Source organism: Lepidochelys kempii, chromosome 5 (genome assembly GCF_965140285.1).
Source record: "Lepidochelys kempii isolate rLepKem1 chromosome 5, rLepKem1.hap1, whole genome shotgun sequence".
Classification (NCBI taxonomy): Eukaryota; Metazoa; Chordata; order Testudines; family Cheloniidae; genus Lepidochelys; species Lepidochelys kempii.
The window spans coordinates 90396046-90417306 of NC_136384.1; the positions used below are offsets into that span (position 1 = coordinate 90396046).

At 40.8% G+C, this 21261-nt stretch overlaps 1 protein-coding gene across 4 annotated transcripts in view; it reads right to left on the reverse strand.

Moving 5' to 3' along the window:
• DAPK1 (death associated protein kinase 1) overlaps positions 1-7704 on the reverse strand; it is a 123559-nt gene extending 115855 nt beyond the window's left edge. Inside the window, exons 1-2 of one of the 4 annotated variants that reach the window (XM_073344991.1) lie at positions 7448-7704; positions 6430-6600 (exon numbers count right to left, since the gene is read on the reverse strand). In XM_073344991.1, coding sequence (XP_073201092.1) covers positions 6430-6491 — 62 coding nt within the window. In that variant the 5' untranslated portion in view covers positions 6492-6600; positions 7448-7704. The other 3 variants (XM_073344992.2, XM_073344993.1, XM_073344994.1) reach the window with 3 other exon arrangements.
• Between the last annotated feature and the right edge of the window lie 13557 nt (positions 7705-21261).

Below are 21261 nucleotides of genomic sequence, written 5' to 3' on the forward strand. Positions count from 1 at the left end.
TTACTAACACACCAGTTCCTGCACTGATTGTACTTCATGGAGCCAAACCAAGAAAAATAATTCAAAAGACATTGTTATCCACTTCCTGAAAAGTTTAAATTTAAAAAAGTTCACACATTTAAAATTAAGGGGTAGAATAAGCAGTAGGCTGCTATAGTTTTAATTACACTGCATCATAAACCAATAAAGCAGATTTTTTTTCCTTGAGAAATAATTGCTTGGTGGTGCTGTTTAGTTTATTTCTGAAAACGATCTGTACCTCTTGTGCCTTTCACATAGCTACACATCAACACATTTTATAAGGCAACAGATTATCAACCAGTGGTACCACTTTGACAGTCCCATTCAGACATCAACAGCTCACATCCACTACACAGTTTATTATTCACTTTTGAAGACCGCATTTCAAGACACAGCTCAGAGGGATGGGGAAGGAAACACACAAAGGACTCTTTTCCATTCCCTTTTGCCTTGCCACCATGCTTTCAAGATTATACAGAGATTTCCTCCCCACTCCCACTCACAAAACTACAGGGTCCAATCGATGGCAGGAGGAGCGAGTGTTTCACTTGCTCAGCCACAAAAGATGGGCACAACATAGAGCAGTTTAACATTTCTTCTGAGTGATGACACCTCAGAAGACTGATTATGTGAACAGTATTTGTATACAAAACATCTGAAAAGTTCTAGGTTGTAACTTGAGTTTAGAACCTCCAAACTCACTAAAGAAAAGCTAAAACCTCTTACTATAATTAACACCTACTTCATTGCTAAAGTATTTATAGACTTCTTAGCATTCCCAGATATCATTCAATTTATGGCAATACAACAGTACTAGCAGACAGAGTTGTATTACTACAAGAATTATCCTACAGAAACAGAGCATGCTACTGATGCTTAGGTTATGTAAGTACTACTAATATGCTTACAAGACATTTTTCCCTATTACTTGCACATATAGACATATTCTGTGACTTCTGAATTTAACCATTTTGGCTACACAGAAATTTTTAAGGTTGGTACATACTTCTGTGTCACTTTTAATACGTAACCAGAGAGAGGCTACAAAGAGATTACACCGCAGGAGAACTCCGAAGGGTAATTTCTCATAGCTAAAAATTTAAGACTTTATATGTAATGTTATCTCTCACATTTCTGACACATCATCTCTCACATTTGTCCTTTTTATGTCTAAATTAACAGTGTTTTTTCAAACTGCTTTTTAATCTAGATCACAATTACATTATAACTACATATTAAAAAAAAATCCCTCTGGCACAACAATTTTGAGCTAGTACCATTACTATGCAATTAAGATAAGCCTGACATGGAAGAAGCAAATATCTCAAAGGAGTATCAGATGTTACAAATTTCTAGAGGGAAAAGAAGTGACATCGCATGGTTTCAGTACATCAACCTGTTAAGAGTTTAAGTTTCCAATTCTCAAAACCAACACTGAAGGTCAAACTCTATTTGCTAGCAAAGCTTAATCTGTTCAAATATCCTTTCACCATGTTCCTAATAAGAGAATGCAATATAGTTACTATAAGCTGATACTCAGGAGATGGACATTCTCTGCATTTTTAAGAGTGGAATACTTTTAAAGATTTGCACAAAGCATGTATCACTTAAGGAGATATTTGCCTACTTGCAACAGGCAGACTAACATCACAGCAAAAATTTGTTTTCACACTGTCTCCAGACTATTTACTCACACTACTGAATACAAAGAGATAAAATCGCGTCTTCTTAGGCTACTTCTACACTAATAGTGCTACAGTGGCACACTGCACTGATGCAGCTGCGCCATTGTCGCACTTCTGGCTAAAACGCTCTAAGCCATCGGCTTAATTACTACACGAGAGGCGGTAGCTATGTTGGTGGGAGAGTACTGTCTACACCATCGCTTAGCTTGGTATAATTTACATCGCTCAGGGGTGTGGATTATTCACACAGGGGGTATGGTTATACTGAAGTAAGTTCTAGTTTAGACAAGGTCCAGATGTGCAAACAAAACACCATGATAAACAGACAACTACTTGTTCTCTCTTTCATCATGTAGCAGACTGAAGATAAGGATATAGAGAATTCATCAGTGACTATAGTGAAGTTTATCAGCCGCCTTGGGTAAATTAAAAATAGCAACTGTCAGTGGCGATTCCTCCTCATTTCACGAACCAATGAGCACATATAGCCTGATTTTCAGCTACACCAAGCACAGACAACTCTAACTGACATCAATGAGACGGGCAGACACTCAGCACATATCTGAATCACACCCATACCTTCTTGGGAGTTTTAAATCTAAAGTATTTCTTTTTTCTGACGAGACAAGAATTTTTGGTTTGTATATTAATTATTAGAATGATACACATAGGGGAAAAAAGACCAGAGAAAAACAGTGTAACACAAGGCAGTTACACTGTTTTTCTCCAGTCTTTTTTCCCCTAAGTGTAACACAAGGCAGTTACCTTATTTAAAAGTATATTTTTATTTACCTCACGGGTGGGCCCATTTCCTAGTAGATGCTTATTAGGCACCTGTCACTTTATAACTTTATTCCTACTACTTTTAAAAAATATTTGTTTTATTTTAAAAATGATTGGGATAAAAAAGCCTTCATGCACAAGGAGTATTCATAAATTCATGTCTGACAACTATGAAGTCTTATGAAATAAATTTTATTTAAGTTATTTTGTCAGTTTTTTTTAACATATTGCAATACCAATGCATTTTCTCTCTCTAATCTAGAAAAAGAAGTGACATTGTAACAATCTAAGGGCTTGTCTACACATACAGCGCTGAAGAGTGCATGTGGTGAAGATGCTCTATAATGACGGGAGAGAGCTCTCCCACTAACGTAATAAAACCACCTCTGAGAGAGGCAGTAAATATTTGAGGAGAAGCTCTTCCACTGACATAGCGCTGTCCACACTGGTGCTTATGTTGGTGTAATTTATGTCGCTCGGGTGGGGGCGCACGTGGTTTATTCACCCCTGAGTGACATAAATTATGCCAACATAAGCTGTCGTGCAGACAGTGTAGCTTTTTTGGGGATTTCACAAAAATAATAAAAACAAGCTGCAGAAAAAGTCATTATAGGACAATGGACCAAATCACACCCAACTTAGGTAAACAGGGATGTAGCTATAACTGTACTCTTGCTTTGGTAAGTTGTCACTATAATTAATTAAGCAATACCTCCGGTATTGAAACAACTTCCATCAGCAAAGACAAGCCTATCTTTATGGAGGCAAACACATTTTGATAAGTCCATTAAGTTGGAATATTAAAGTTTGATCAGCAGTACTAAAAAAAAAATCTCATAGTAAGCACGCAATAATTCGGCAAACTCATACACCAACAAAAGCATTGGAACTGAATAAAAGTAGAGACACTACAGAAGAGTATTTAAAATGCACGGTCACACAGCTTGCAACTGCAGGCAGAATTTAAATGAACAGAAAAGCTTCAGTAAATTTGTTGCTCTTTCACAATAATCGGCATCCTGGCTAGAACTGAATCTGCATCAGCATTATGAAATTTCATGGTTAGACGATTGATTACTATGTTGTTTATTCCTTATACAGATGTCATAAGCAAGCTTAAATTTGTATTAGAGAAAAAACGTTTGTATATGTAATGAAACATTTGCAACAATTGAGAGCAGTTTTTTGAATAGACATTTCTGATAAAAATAATATTTGATCTGGACGTCTCCCAAGATTGTTCTACACATACACACATGCTTAGGATAATGACAGATTAGCCAACACGCACAGGAATAAATCATGTACAGCTGAGACAATTACAGGGGATCCCATAGTATCAATACTTCTGTGGTCCTTTATTTGCATTTCCCACCCCCCAGAATAAAAATACACCAGTAGGATGATGAAGCAAAGTTTACTATTCTTGGGTAAAGGCACTGTGGTCAGTAGTAAACAAACTAAGAAGTGTTTCTTCAGCCAGGGCATATTGCTATTCCTTACATTAGCTTAAAACATCTCTGGATTTTATGACAAGCCAAGATGGTTTTAAATTGAAACTAATAAAGGAGGTTTAACTTCTGCAGTGCATTTAGCAATACATTTTTAATGGATCTTCCTCATTAAAATAGTAACAAATTTTTATTTTGTAATACTTCTGACAATAACTATATGATAAAAAGGAAGAATCAAAGTATTTTACAACTAAAAATAGAACACTGAAAGAGTCCTTAATTTGAAACTCATTCAATGAGCCTGAGGGCACCTGTACAGTGCCTTCTCAAAAGGTGTTCGAGGTACTTTATGATGCCTATAAATAAGCACACCATATTCCACTGAACTATTAAAATCAGTGCATTCATTCACCTACCTTATTTGTGACTGCCACACACACACTATCTCTAAGTAAGGGGAGAAACAGCGTGGCTTTGCAAGACTACAGCCTCCAGCACTGCCAACCCCCAGTGTTAAAAAACTATGAGTCACGCCCCAAACATATTGGTTTAAAAATAATAAAAATGGGGTCCTTCCTATTTGCCTTCTGGTTTTTGAGCCTTTAGGTTTCACATTTGCAAGCTTTTATTTGCAACCATGAGGGCTGAAAGCTTATTTAAAAAAAAGGAAAGCGAGATTCTCACAAAACTTAAAAAAATATTTTCTACTGAAGTGCCATATTATCAATAAGAAAAAGGCTAATGTTAGGAACACGAGAATTGCCAGCCTGGATCAGACTCAAGGTCTAATCTAGTAGCCAGCATTAGATGCTTCTGAGGAAGGGGTATCCCCCAGTAAGCAGCTGTGGGATCATTTCCCTCACAGATTAGGTTTCATCCTGGTCCCTAATAGTTAGAGATGGCGTAAACCCTGAAGCAAGAGATTCAATATACTTTTCAAAATTTGTTAGCACTACCTGTGAACATTTTTGTTTGTGCATACAGAGTACATATGTATTCACATTGACATAACCAGGTTAAGTTATGCCCCTTGCAAAATTTACATTTAAATTGCAAATATTTTGATACTAAAATTATACAATATTTACTCCAGATTCACTGGGCCAGTAACAACAAACTTAAAAAAAAAAAATCCTGCAGTTCACAAAAGACAAAACACAAACAGATCCCACACACAATTGACTTCATTTAACATTAAGCTGAAGGCTCTTAAAAGCCAAAGAACACTACAAACACTAGCCAACAGTTTGGGCTTACTACCAAAAGCTGTGGCAGAAGTTGTGCATTTAATAGCATTCAACAAATAGGCTTTATATAGACAGTGTAAAACCTACAGCTCTTAACTACTATAAGTCTCTTGATCTGACTTTTTTTTCCCACTTGGAACAGAATAATTCAACACATATGCCTTGAATCTTCATTAAACAGAGAACAGTTAAAAAAATTAGATGGATTCTCCCATATCTTTATATGGGGAGTACCATTTTGGTTTTAGTAAAATAATTAAAGATCATATGACAGATATACAGAGCTTCTAAAATGTAAAGTGGATTTCTCTCTGTATACAAACAATATATTGCAATTTAAGTTACCTGTTTGAATAACATACGTCAAAGCACAACACAAAATTATTTCAGATCCCTATTTAAAATCTCGGACACATATACATGCAGACTGTTAGACATATAAGTATGACGTTAGAAGGTATTAATTAGCAATTATCAAATTCTAAATTCCTATTAGTTTGAATGATTTAAGACAGCAACATATATTGTTTAAAGTCACATCCTTATTTGAATTATACCTTCTAGAACACACTGGTATCTTAAAGAAAATAAGATGGGACAACATGACTATGTATAGGAACAAGAAATTAAATCTGCATGCATTCTCTAGATCTAGGTCAATACATTTTGCTTCAGTCCATAGTAATGAATTTCTGTATGACATGGAAGTACTACCAGTACCATTAGGAGTCCCTTAACCTGTGTTGTATGATCACCTCATTCTTCTGTATTCACACTCAGGGTATGTCTACCTTACAGCCACTACAGTGGCACACCTATGGCTCTGCAGCTGTGCCACTGTAGCGCCATAGTGTAGACACTTCCCACATTGATAGAAGGGTTTTTTGTGTCATTGTGGGTAAACCACCTCTCCGAGAGCCCGAGCTAGGTAAATGGAAACATTCTTCTGTTCATCTAGTCAAGTCTATACAGGATTCTCACAAAACTTAAAAAAATATTTTCTACTGAAGTGCCATAGGCTGACCTAACTACACTGCAGAAGGCACAATGTTTTTCACAGCCTAAGAGACATAGCTAAAAAGCTTTGCCCAAGCATCACACAAAAGTCCCCCCCCCAATATTATAATACTATTAATAGGGATATTAATCACTAGATTCCTTTCACAATTTATGATGGTTATTGGCCAGCTTGATAGCTATTCACAAACACACTGTACAATCTTTCAGGACCTACTGTACCTGCCGAGTTCTTCTCCAGTCTCATAGTAATCATCCAGGTTCTCCTGCCTGAAGACAGTCATGATAGCTGTCACCCTTCAGAAAAACCCAGCCGACTTCAGCACTTTTCCCTTCCAGCTCATCACCACATCTCTGTAGGACCCAATGACACTTCATGCACTACTGTGCGCCCTGGAGAGAGGGGAAGAGGTAGGGGAGAGCCTGGGTTTGTAAGAGGGCTGCGTGGGGTGGTGCACATCACACACGCAGACTGACAGTAGCCAATCTCCCAGCTAAGGTTACACAGAAATCCCCACGGGGATTTAAGGGATTAATCACAAAGCGCGTGTGGCCCTGAATCCCTCGCTCTGCTCCGCGCAGAGCAGAAGGGCCCGAGCCCCGCGTCCACTCCCGCACTCCCCCAGTGCGGAGCCGAAGAAGGAAACCTGCGAACCGCGCCTCCCAAGCCCCGGCTCTGCGGCGGACACATGGGCAGGAGCAGGAATGCGGCCGGCAGCCTTCTCGGCTCAGAGCCTCCGCTTCTCCCCGCGGCTTCCTCCCCTGCGCCTTCTCCCGCCGCGGCACCCAGCCGCTCCCGGGCAGGCACTTCCCCGCCGCACGGACGCCACATTCCTCAGTGACCCCCCTCCTCCTCCCCGTTACCCGGCCAACGAAGACGTGCTGCCAGGCGGAGCCGCCGGGGCTACCGCGCCTCCACACACGCCAAGCTAGCAAAGGCGAGGGGCGAACCCGCCCAGGCGGCAGGGACTCCGGGCATCCCCGCGAGCCTCCAACGCACCTGATTCCCGGGCGCGGGGGGGGAGACGGGGGACGACGCCTCTTGCGTCTAGTGGCAGGAGCCTCGGCCTTTCCCCTGCCGGCAGAGCTGCCCGAGGCGGGGGGGGGGGAGCTGCCCGAGGCGGGGGGGGGGAGCCCCCCTCCCACCCCAATCGTGCTGCGGCAGGGCGAGGGGACGGGGACGCGGCCGCAGCGCCGGGAGAACCCGCCCGCCCGCTCCCCTCCCTCCGGCGCCACTCACTGCAGCTGCCGGGGGCTCGGCCGCGGCAGGCAGGAACTGGGACGCGGCGCCAACCTCCCCGCGGCCCGGCGTTCGCTGGAGCAGCGCGCAAGGGAGCCGCGCAGGGCTGGGGAGCGGGGCTCCGCAGCGCGGCCAATGAGAAACCGCCCGCCGCCGCCCCCCTTCCGCCGCCTTCTCCTCCCCTTCTGGCCGCGGCCTGCCCCGGCCGTGGGGTGGGACCGCCGCTCGCTCACAGGTGCCCGGCCAAGGTGCGGGAGGCGCCGGCTCTGGGGCCCTGACTCCCGGAGGCTTAGCCCTGGGCGGGAGCCGGGCGCGGGGGAGGCACCAGCACGGTCGAGCAGGTTCCTTGCGGCGGAGCCCGCTGGGATGTGGTACGGGTGGGACTGTGGAGCGGCAAGGACCCCCGGAGAGGACTGTGAAATCTCGGGGCGGTTGAAGCGAGAACCGGCTCCCGGTGCTCGGGGGTGGCTGTTAACCCTCCCCTCTAATTCAGGGGCGGGGCTGCCCGTCGGGATCAGCTTCTGGGAGCAGGTGCAGAAACCCCAAAGAGAAGTTCTCCCTGGCTCCTGCCTTCGCTGGCCCCCTGGAAGAGAAAGCCTCTCGCGGATCCACCTGCCTTCCTCACAACCCCAGAAACCCCTTACCCCCCTTAGTCCTCAAAGCATTTCACCCTGTGGCCCGACCCACGGGGTGGTATGGGACTGCCCATTGTGGAGTGACCGTGATGGCAGGCAAGTTGTTGACCTTCCTAAGAGCCAGGTTATGAGCAGCCCTTGCGTGGGCACAGTGAGAGATTGGGCACCTAAGGAGTCTTCTTCTCCTAGTTCCCCCCCCCCCCTTTTGCATGGGCCATACAATGGCTAGTCAAAACAGCAGCCCATCCACAAGGATTGCTCACCATCTGTTGTCTCTCACCCCAAAGGAGATGGTGATGAGGCAAAGCCCTGCAGGACTCTCTCCCACGCCACCCCACAGAATGGGGCTGGTACACCCAACTAAGGGCAATCTGTGTTGTACATTAGCGCACACACCCCATACACAGAAAGAGCAGCCACAGAAGAGATTACAGTTCCTGAGGCACAATCTCTCTTTGTAAATTGTACCTGCACTAGTGGTGTGACTCTACAGCACCCTTTCTGCAGGGCTGCATCCAAAATACACAATCCAGCTTTAAATGTATGCTGAGAGCCAATGCATCAGTGGTAAAAATCATACAGCATCTGGCACAAAGTGGAACACACAGTATGCACCCTACGATGCCTCTACTGCATCCACTAATTTCAAAGATGGGTAAGTATTATTTTGGCTCCGTGAGGTCTGGATGTCTGAAAGTATGTGACCATCATGCAGTAGTAACTAGCATTTTTTCCCTGAAATAGATTTAATTGGGTTTTCAGGGCATCACATATTATATTTGATTTTCCTCAATTGTCCCCTTATTTGCACTCACCATTGCCAAGTTTTCTTTTTTCGAAAATTTGGTGTCTGTTTTTCAGTAGTAAATTGGCATGGCATCATGCCGGGCAAGAAGTTTACCTACGGCTGAAATTTTTGAGTCAAATTCTTCAGTACAAGTTGCTACCATTTCCTGCACAACCCCTGGTGTACAACCCCCAGGGAACATATGACCCTGAGTAACAAAACAGTTTATAACTTCCCTCTGAACTATCAGAACTTTTAGAAAATGAAGTGCTCATCAAAGGTGAAGAGAAGTTCAACGCAGTCATGTGCCTGTACACATACTTAATTTAGCACCTGAGGCAACCTGGCCTACTTGTACTATAAATGGGTGCTGAGAGTAGGAGACCTGGATTTTGACTTTACCACTGAGTTACTATGTGACTTTGGGCAAGTATTTAAACTCTCTGTGCCACAACCGACCTCATTTGCCAGATGGAGATAATATAATTGAATGGATCCCTCAGTTTCAAATCTTACAGGGCCCTTGCCAAAGAGTGGAAGGGTGTGGACTTTTCAGACAGAAAAGAGCTCAGAAATGTATACTGAGGATTCCTAATATATTTGTAACCAACTGTGAAGGAACACAGTGCTGCACTTAATCTCCAGCACATCATCTATGGCTTTCATCTCTCTGTAATGAATGTTCAAACTCATGATTTCTATGGTTTGCTGCACCTTTCCCTCCCCTCCCCTCCCCCATGTATCCCATGGTTTAGTACAGACAGTCAATAAACTTTTAAAAAGTTCATTACAGTTTTAGAGATATTCTCGACCCTTAAAATGGAGAATACCATTAGAACCAGCAATATCTCTAGAACTGGAATGTACTTTTAAATTATTTGAAAAAATAATTAAACATGTTTCTGCTCCTTCATTTTTTTCCACAGCAGACAAATGTGGTCCTGAGCTAATAGAAAGATACATACAAAAAGTAAAAAAGGTATTTTGTGTGAATTATTGCAAATGTTAATGTTGGCCTTTTTTTTTTAATTATAAAACCCCATTTTTACTTGTTTGGAATGTATTTGATATAAAGAGACAACATCAACTTGAAATTTAGTCAGTTAAATGACAAACATTTAAAAGTAGTTTGGGGTATTACACTTGTCGCATAATACTCCTGTCAATGTGATTTATAATCTCATTTTCTTTTTATTTTTTCTCGTTTTTGCTATGTGAAAGGCGTACACCAAAAACAGAAATGGAATAAGGCCCTGATTCAGCAAAACATTTAAGTACATGAGTAGTTCCTTTGCTATTCAGTGTGCTTAAGTACTTTGCTGAATCAGGGCCTTAGGAATCAGTGACATTGACTATATGCAAAATGTAGTCAAATACTCAAAGCAAACAAACAAAAAAAGAAAACACCCTGTCCCCCACCATAATCTCTCAGTTATGGTAACCTTAGCTGTTTATTGTAACAATGGTAGGTAAAAGATTTGGAGAGAGAAGTGTGGTTTTTAAGTTGATTGTGTCCTGCTAAGTATTTTTAATGGATTGCCAGATGAGGAATTATTATGGTGTTTGGAGGGATCAGCTTTGTTTACAGGTGGAAGCTTCAGAATTACTTAAAAAAACCAGATAAGTCAGAAGGTCCAGGCAGTAAGATTGATTTGACCAAAGAGTTCTGCTGTTGGCCCAGTCTTTTATGGTAATTTGGCAACAAAAGTTTAATTTCTACAGCTACCCAGGCCTAGAAAAGAGTAGCATAGAACAATAAATGAATTGATACAAACAATAATACCTTTATAATAGTGCCCTTCATCCCAAATATCGGGGTAGCTGTGTTAGTCTGTATCCACAAAAACAACAAGGTGGCACCTTAAAGACTAACAGATCTATTTGGGCATAAGCTTTCGTGGGTAAAAAAATACTTCTTCAGATGCATGGAGTGAAAATTACAGATGCAGGCATTATATACTGACAGGTTTCAGAGTAACAGCCGTGTTAGTCTGTAGTTGCAAAAAGAAAAGGAGTACTTGTGGCACCTTAGAGACTAACCAATTTATTTGAACATGCTAGCTAGCTCACAAAAGCTCATGTTCAAATAAATTGGTTAGTCTCTAAGGTGCCACAAGTACTCCTTTTCTTTTTGCATTATATACTGACATATGAAGAGAAGGGAGTTACCTCACAAGTGGAGAACCAGTGTTGACAGGGCCAATTCGATCAGGGTGGATGTAGTCACATTTGGGGACAACTTATATCTTCAAATCAGTGGTACTGCTATGGGTACCCGCATAGCCCCACAGTATGCCAACATTTTTATGGCTGACTTAGAACAACGCTTCCCCTCTTGTCCCCTAGCACGCTTCCTCTACTTGCGCTACATTGATGGCATCTTCATCATATGGACCCAAGGGAAGGAGGCTCTTGAAGAATTCCACCTGGATTTCAACAATTTCCACCCCACCAGCAACCTCAGCCTGGACCAGTCACCACAAGAGATCCACTTCCTGGACACTACTGTGCAAATAAGTGATGGTCACATAAACACCACCCTATACTGGAAACCTACTGACCACTATACTTACCTACATGCCTCCAACTTCCATCCAGGACACATCACACGATCCATTGTCTACAGCCAAACCCTAAGATACAACCGAATTTGCTTCCAATTCCTCAGACAGAGACAAACACCTACAAGATCTTTATCAAGCATTCTTAAAACTACAATGCCCACCTGGGGAAGTGAGGAAACAGATTGGCAGAGCAAGACGGGTACCCAGAAATCACCTACTACAGAACAGGCCAAAAAAGGAAAATAACAGAACACCACTGGCCATCACGTACAACCTCCAGCTAAAACTTCTTAAGCACATTATCAACGATCTACAACCTATCCTGGAAAACAATCCTTCACTTTCACAGATCTTGGGAGGCAGGCCAACCTAGGGTGGGCTTAGATTGCCATCAGAATCAGGGAGCCACAAGAGGTTCCCTGATGGCTCCTCCCTGCTGTGCCAAAAGGAAATGGTACAGCAGAGAATCTGGGCCAATATATCCATTTCCAAACATATCTTCACTTGATTTATCATTGGGTGGGGTCATATGTGAGGCTGAGCAGGTACCTTATAGATTCATCTACAAGGACTAATAGATGATCTATTATTATGTTTCCGAGATTTAAATAGTTGTTTTGTTCCTGTGAAATTTCTGAAACAGAATAGCTGTTGTGTACCTATGTGCTGTACAACATAATAGCTGCTGTGTACGTATGCATCCAGCTGACTGTGTAGGATTTTAAATCCTGAGCCTTGTAAGGGCTTTCCTTCTCCAAACACCCTAGAGGTTTGTCAGCTGCAGATATAACATGTGAGACAAGTGGCATTCCCCTGTCATTTATTGTCACAAGAAAAACAAGTTCTCTTAGTCAGTGGTTGTCTAAAGTTGCTCACTGGAATGGAAAATACCTACACAAAATTTTGACCAAGATTTAAAAAAATAGATCCGTCTAAGAGCTGGGGAGTGTGGGTCTGAGATAAGCACTACTTCCTCATTGCCAGTGGTGCCCCAGGCAGGGTTGCCACCAAGAAGTATGGAGAGGCTAAGCCCTGCAGGAAGTCCCAACCTGAGGGACATAAGTGACAGCCCTGAGTCCTTCATTGGCTGACACTCTTCCTATAAACCAGGCGGCCATCTCTGGGCATTGTCTGAGCAACATGGCTTGTTGGTGTGCTTTTTCCCTAGACCCTGCCTTGCTGCCCTCACTGTGACTTGCCTGGCTCTCAACCTCAGCCCAGCTCTCGACCTTTATCTTCATTTGTGTCTTTGTCTTAGGACTGTTGCTGACCCTAGTTCAAGACCCTGGCCTGACCTAATCCTCATTGTCACCTCACACTCAATATGGCAAAGGACTCTGACTTTTGGTTTTGACTTGGCCTGGCCCTGAAGTGATCTTTGACTCTTCAGCCCTGATACTGAGCAGCTCACCCCATGCCCACAGGTCACCCTGACCTAGCCTTGACATTCCTTAAGTTAGGCTTCTAGGGCTTGATCCTGCAATGGACTGAGCCCTCTGAACCCATCTTAGTAAAGCACTAGCCTCATAATTAATTTAAGCACGTGCTTATGTGCTTTGCTGGAGTGGGACCAGAGTGCTCAGCACCTTGCAGGATTCAGCCCCTAAATTCTTACTTAGATTCTTAAATAAGTGGGATGATTTTCAAAACTGCTGAGCACCCAGTAGCTCTTACAGACTTCAGTTCCTGGGGAGTAGGCACAGTTATGGCCACCTATTAACATTTGGACTGACTAGTTGCACTGAGGGTAGCAAGTTGATCTTTGTTGATCTTTTTCTTAACATAATTGTATTCTAGCTGAAAGAATAGGCTTGGAGGGTCTGGATACACTAATTCTCAATATTTTTTGTTTCCCTTCAGCGTATTAAAATAGAAAATGAGTGCCTTTTTGCTATTCTCAACATAAATGTATAAACACATTTTCTGATAATTATATCCATGATACTATCTAAACAATATTCATGTAAATAATGTAATGTTTTATGAATGTAATGGAATCTAAATGGACATTGGAAAGATCAAAAAGCTTGTTAGCTTTAAATATTCCTAAATTTAAAAATACATACAGTACATTAACATTGATTGTCTTGTACCTGGAACTCTGTTTAATAGCTAATTTAAACTGACAAGCAATGAAAAGCAGGTCTGTGCTATGGCTCTTATATCTCTTGACTTTAGGATTTTGTGTGGTTGCAAAAAGAGCTAATAGATAATATTGTATTGCCAGGACAAGCATGCAATGAAATAGTTTATTCAAGTACAGACATTTATTTTTCATTAGATGAGCAATTTCTTTTACACAAAACAAAAGCATAATATAAATAAAAGGTTTAGAGGTAGTACAAGATCTATTCAAAGTTGGTCAGGGCATGTAAAAAAGCAACAATAATGATCTACCAAAGAATATATATTATATAAACAACTTATTAATTAAATAGTACATAATGCTTTGGCCAATTAATGAAAATATAAGAAACGGAAACTTTCAATAATACACATTTGAAATATATTTTGAACCAGATCTTCAGCTCATGTAAATCAGTGTGCCTGCATTGAAATGGCTGAGGATCTGACCCTTTATGTTTTATATATCTATATAAATAAAACACAAATCAACAGTTTAACTTAAGCACTTGGTTTGATTCTCAGAGGAGAGAAATGTGCTCAGTTTGCTGTGACTCTCACCAGAATTCATATGATCACTCAAGGCCCCATTCTGCTCCCCCTCACTCACACTGAGTAGCACCTTACTCCAAAACTAGTCCCCTTAGAATCAATGGGATCAAGCATGGAGTAAGGTACTACTCAATGTGAGAAAAGCTGTCAGAACAGAGCCCTAAAGAAATATCACTACAGCTAGCTATAGAGGCTCATAATTCATGCTGCTATGGTAGCTTTATATATCATTTCAAAATAAAATAGAGGCCTGTAATTTTTTTGCTAATGCAATTATTTTGAATTAAACTATATTCTGTTCTGACATGCCATGTGTGGGAGATGTTCTGCTCAGCCTGTAGATTTCAAAATTACAACATATATCAAGTTGCTGTGGTGCAAGGGTGAGGTGGCACACTGTGTTCATGTAATAGCATTTCACCTCAGGGGACCAAGGTTCAACTTTAAATCTGAAATTGCTTTGGCAGTGTCAATCTAATATAGATGTTTGCTCCCTCCCCCATCACCAAATCACTACACATTCTGGCACAACTGACATTGGCAGTTAGTGTATACTCAGAAGAGATACAATTATAGGACTCTGGATGGAGGTACATTCATGGATATTATTTGAGGCCAATTGGACAGGAGACGTTTTGCACAGTGTACCAGTCTATCTCTAAACAATTCAAGAATTTACTTTTTCCTTCCTTCCTCCCCCCCCCCACCAGCATTCTACATCTTACCTCTCCCAAAACAATTTAAGGATGCTAAGGTATAAGAAGCTATGGGGAGGGAGGTGGTGGGTTATTGACAGTATGAAGGAGGAGTGGGTGGTGATTGCACATTGCAGAAACCTGAAAGAAAGCCAGTATGATATAATTTCACCCTGGGAATCTATTGCTATGGCAACAAAGAACAGATTTTTTGAAAAATAAGGTTCAATATAAAAGTATCATAAAAGCAGAGAGATGGTTATATAAAAAACAGCCTTTCCTCATTTAGCTTATACTTTATTTATTTAAATATTTACTTGAAATGTTTACTGACCCACATTATCAAAAATAAGAAATTGGTGCTAAAGTACATATCTAAAAAAATAAAAGCTCTTTTTATTTGGTGTGATGAAACAGCAAGAAAATGCTTCTGATATCCTCAGTGTATGTACTATAAGACAACACATTCTAATTGGAGTTACATTACTATAGAGTTACTCCAGATTTACACTGATGTAATGGAGAGCAGAATTTGGCCAATATATATCTATGTGCCAGTTAATATGAAATAATGAACAAATGTCTAACACTTCTGTTCTTCAAAGAGAACAAAGCAGTATGTATATACCATTAAGAGACTTGTTGTGCTTGCAACATTTCATTATCACTATAGTGGGTAGAGCTGTGGGGATAATGGGGAGGGTATAGGGGAGGGAGCAGTCACCTACATTTTCTTCACAAGGAGGAGGAAGAGGAGGAAGGATTTAAGATCTGCAGTAAAATCGAATGAAGAAACAATAATCATCCCCTCCCACAGGGAAATGAGGCTTTTTGACAGAAGGTCAAATAGAAATCCAGAGGCCAAATAAATGTGTGGCCTATTCTAAACAACTAGCCTTTTGCATCATGAGTCCGATTCTGTCAGTGGCCATCTATACATACAAAAATTAGGACCAGATCTTGCCTTTGTTGTGCACCTCGCTCGCTCACTAGTTTCAATGGTATTTTAGTTACAGAAGGAATGAAGGCTTATTACATAAAAAGTCCTCTATAACCCAAAGTTGTGAACTGTAAGTATAGAGTTACCAGTTGAATGGATTACAGACCAGATCAATCAGTTCTTAGCTCCAGCCCTTTGATTTTTCCAAATTTCACCCTTTCTGTACTTCCCTTCTTCTCCCAAGACTCTTCCTTATAGAAGTTTTCAGTGTGGTAATATTTTCATTGCTCAAATCATGAAGTTACCACGTCTTGCTGATTTGTGTGATGGGTGGTGAGGGATGGTAAAGATTTCAGGATTTAATATGTGGTGAAAAATTAGAAAAAAAAATCAATGGTTGCCTCTAGGAGTAGAAAGCAGCCAGAAAAAGGTGAGATTTAAACAAAACAATAACAGGTGAGTGGCAAATACTGAAATAATGCACACATTCCATACATCTTGAGGTCCCTCATATGGAAAATGGTGCAAAACGAGAGAGAAAGAAACACACAAGGGCAGATCTTCAGCTGTTGTTAATTGCCATAGCTTCAGTGAGGACCTGTTCCAGAGAACCAGAGAGGGGAAGAGGCAGCCCCAAGAGCCAGTAGGAGAAGAAAATGCCTTTCCTCAGAGAGCCAGAAACAAAGGCAGAACCACATTAAAGTACATAAATAAATACAGTTTACGTGATACACACTCCGTTAGTCAATTGTTTTAGACCATATGTTCTAGTGTTATTTCTTCCACCTTCCAAATAATTAATTATTATTTTGCTGTTTAACCTTCCCCCATGTGGGTAATGAACACAAAGCTAAATACGATGCACATGCTATTCCCAATAGCACTAACATATTCACATACTCCCAAACTCATTTAGTCCCAGAATTTCTTCAAGTTATAATTTCTTTAGGGTCACATCAGGGTAATTAAATGACAAATTCCATTTAGTGGGAGGAGAGAAGAGGCTTGGAGAGAGCAATTTAAAATTAAAATAGGGTCACTGAGGCGGATAAGGGATCATAAGACATGACTAGGGGAAAGTGTAGATGTTTTAAAAAATATAAAGATAATCCAAAACATTTTTATGTGCTTAAAGACATAAATGAAGAAGACTGACCGTTAATAGGAAAGGTGAAATAGTCATAATTAATATGCTATACTCTATGTTCAGTACAATTATCCAAACTAGGTACGGAACGTCCTGATTCTGTAATCTGCCTTCATGAAGGCCCATGGAGACATCCGCAGTGCTCCATGTGCGGGTACTGTTCCACCTGAGTGCTGTTAACTGCAGTACACTGCGGCCTAGGTGTGTAAGGGGAGAGATCAGTTTATGGTGGCTGGCACAGATTTTTTCCAGCTGCCCGAGCATGTGGCTGATGGAAGGATTGGTGATAGCATCTTCTTTTGATTTTGTGCAAATGATTGTTTAGGCAGCTAACTAGCCATCAACATGTGCCATAAGGACCATGCTTTTAAAACATTTAGGGTGCAATCGTGGCCCCATTGGAACCTGTGAGTGTTTTGCTATTGACTTTAATAGAGCCAGGATTTTACCCTAGGTCTTTAAAAATCAGTAAAAAATAAGTAAAGTGAGTGGGGTTGGTTCCTGTCTAATTAAACTTCATGCATGCAGGAAGCAAAACTTTATCAGCAACTAGCCCTCAAATCTGGAACTAACTCCCATAACAACAGCTGAAACTTCAGTACTTTCAGAGCAAAATGCAAACCTCATGGTTTTGACCAACTTTCCCACACCAACGGTACAGTAACACACACAAAATAAATGTCAGTCCCTGATTACTGCAGGGAAGAGGTAAAGAGAGAAAGATATGTGTACACTTTATAATGTTGGGAGGTTCTGAGATACCACGGTGGTGGGCACCACATGAGAACCTACTATAGGCAGAAAGGTAGAGGAGAAAGACTATTACATTTTACAATCACATATTTGCATTAGCATTAATATTTCAACTCCACACAGGCACAATGAATTGGGCATTTTTTCCCTACTTAACTATACTTCAAGATTTCTTGGGACTAATTTTGTTTTGTTTTGCCTGGGTTACATTTACATATATCATTTTTAACAAATGGGAGGTTACATATTGTCATGTTCCAGACACAGATCTTGCTAGAGAGAATCCTTGTTCTCGCTGGTGTGAACTTGTGTGCTCCATGCCCAAAAGCTTCTGGGAACTTCAATATCATTGATAAACAACTTATATATTTAGAAAAGAAAGCCAAAACGCCCAGAGCAAGGAGCAGAGAATTAAACAAAACACCCTTCCTGCCCTCATATCTACAATTCACATAGCCATAAAAACACAAACTAACAAACTAAAATGACAAATAAACAGTGACAGCCAGGAGAGACCTGTAGTCTTGCTTAAAGGAATGGTAGGGATGATGATCCAGGAAGAGGGAATTCCAAAAGCATCTCTACTTCAGCCACGGCCACACAACTGTAAGGGATCACTTACAGTTACACACCACTCTGGAGAGAGGGCATCTTGGAAGCCTAATGAGTCATCCTATGGCTGAAGAAGAGATGATAATTACATTTTTTCCACTGAGCTGCCATTAGTTTTCATGCATGTGGAATTGGAGTGACAGATTCTCAACCCCACTCTGTTCTCTTTGCGCTATTCTGTGGGTGTAAAAGAGATGGAAAACTCCCTTGCTGGGTTCAACAGCTAGCTAGGGCATTCCCTTGCCCAGGGGAATCTCTGGGTGGCATAAGACTGGTGCAGACAGCTCTATGCCACCCACTCCATATTAGTATGGCTGATAAACAATCTTGAGGCCTAACTTTGCATGTAGTGGGTGCTCTGGGGATGAGAAGGACTGTGTCAGAGGGAGCCATACCTGGAATACTCTGAGCTACAGCATCCGTGAGTTGGCAGAATGGTCCCTCAAGGGCTGTTGCAGGTAATGGTCTTCTGGACAAAATCCTTAGATTGTAAATAAATAATTTACAGAAGGGCCAATTTTTTTTCAAAATGAAGGCTAAAATCTATGTACAATTACTGGGACTGTGTGAAAATTGGGTTATTGCCCATGTAAATGGCACCTGATTAGCAATTTCTGTGGGCAGCTGTCGTGAATGCACATGCAAAGGTAGGTGTACCTTTGCAAATGCTTTTTTGCCCTCATTCTTTTGCACTCTTTAGTATATGTCCCTTACTTTTTTGGATGTCAAAATGTCACTAAAATAAAGCTCTTGTCAAACTCTTCCCTTATGGAAAAGTCCTACAGGATTTAATAGGCATGAAACCAATAGGATTCCATATGAGTATCATAGGGTTTTGCAGAAATTATCTAAAGAGCGTATATTTTCTGGAGGTTCTTCAATCATCTAATGGGTTTTGTAGGAGCGATACAATTCTCTATTAAGGCAACCTGAAGTGTCTTAGATACTTTTTTATTTCTAATTCCTCCCCCCCCGAAAAGTTTTCTAATTTCTGTAGGGCAGACACTCAGGATGAAATCCTGGCCCTCCTGAAGTTAGAGCTTTGTCATTTAGTGGGGCCAGGATATCACTCTGTTCTCCCTTCACCCTCCTTGCATTGCTAATGGAGCTTGAAAGGAAAATGGCTTTCTGTTTGGTTGGCCAATAATTTCACATTGATTATTTTTTCTTAGAATTTTTTTGAAGCAGTCACTAGGGCCCACATTCCTCCTTGGTATAACTCTACTGAAAACAATGATGTTATACTAGTGATTAATGTAGCACTTGATGGTCTATAAAAATCCCATTCTAAAAGATGGGTATTTACTGAAAATACCCATTCTATATGGCTGTGAGAAAATTTTGGAGTATTCCCCAGGGTTGCTGCTAGCCCAGTTGCATTTTCTTAACTTCCAATGCAAATATATATACAAGAAAGGATACTTTATGTAAAATATGCTATGTTTACTGTGATTGGATTTTTGCTGTATGACAGTATAAACAAATCATATCAAAGGCTATTCAAGGTACAAAAGGGTGACCTACAATTCCGTTGTACATAGCAAAAAGGAAAGGTGAAATAGTAATTTAATATCCTATCATCCAGTGCAAATCTTTCCCTGTACTGTGTCCATGTAGGTCACAGTAAAGGGGGCAAAGCAACCCATCACTTTCACAGTTTTCTCTTATGAAAAATCGTTTTAGAATTTAATAGTGAGGAAACCATAAAAATAATTTTAAAAACCTATAGGTTGTATAGAGAATTATATGCCCACTATAACATTCTGTAGGTTGTTTTAAACATTCCAGGGAAAGATAATCATTCTGTATTAAGGTCTATAGGTTTTTAAAATAAGGGTTGCTTTTAAACTACTGTATTAGCACTTGAAGAAGCAGGCTCAAAGGCCTTTTAGGTATTTACAATCCATTTGTTGATCTATTAAACTTTATCAGCCTTACATACCTGTCATTCCTTTGAGGCACCCAGTTCAGGCCAAAATCTGCTCTCAGCTATACTAGTGTAAATAGAGTAACTCCACTTAATTTAATGGAGTTACTCCAGTTTTACACAGGTAAAAATGAGAAGAGAATGTGGCTCTGCATTTTTAATATTTTCTGTAAAAAAAAATCCTCTTTATTTGACTGAAAGAAACATTCTGCAAACTAATTAACACCGGCATCATAGTGTATGGCATAACATTGCTGCAATATTATTTACAGTTAAGAAGCTGACAGATTAATTTATTGTTAGATTGGTATTTGTGCTCAGGAGAAAGTAAATTACTAGAGTCCTTGACTGAGTGCAATTTACTTTTGCCTTTGTATGGCGCCAGCTACTTTAGCCCATAAGTAGAGGGAAGAAACCAAGGCTCCATCCATTCCCTGCCCATCTCTGCTTCCTGCCCACCCCACTGTTTGCAACCGAAGTATCTGGAGGTCAGAATCTGGACTCCATAGCAGACCCAAGATCCAGATAGCTGAACAAAGGGATTGGGAAGCGGTTATTACAACCCAGATCAGATGAATAAGAAAAAAACACAGTGTAGCCCATTGTGAGTGAGGATGACAGAATTTGGCCCTAAACAAAAACTAAAAAAAGTCAATGCAGAATAAAAAAATAAAATAAATCACCCACAATGTCCAAGAAATTAAGTAGTTATATTTGCAGTTTAGAGTTATTGCTCCGTTTGGCCTCTGGAACTTCTGTATCAGGGAAACGGTTCTCAGTAATGGTTTTCCTAAAAGAAAGATAATCTAGTACACTGTCAGGTGCTCAACAGAAGGTCTGAAAAAGATAAACAAGGGAGTACAAGAATGAGTCATCACTGTGACTAGACTGAACAAGATTAGCTAGTCAAATTTCTGCTAATCTTATTTTCTCTCTTGTCATTGGCATGGACTCCCCCATTCGCTAAAACAAAACAAAAACAAAAAAAGGAAATAAGTAGTAAAGCTTGACAGCCACTGTAGCTAGATTATACCAGCCTGGAAGGAAAGAGCATCCATGAAGCCTCTGAAGGTCCTAT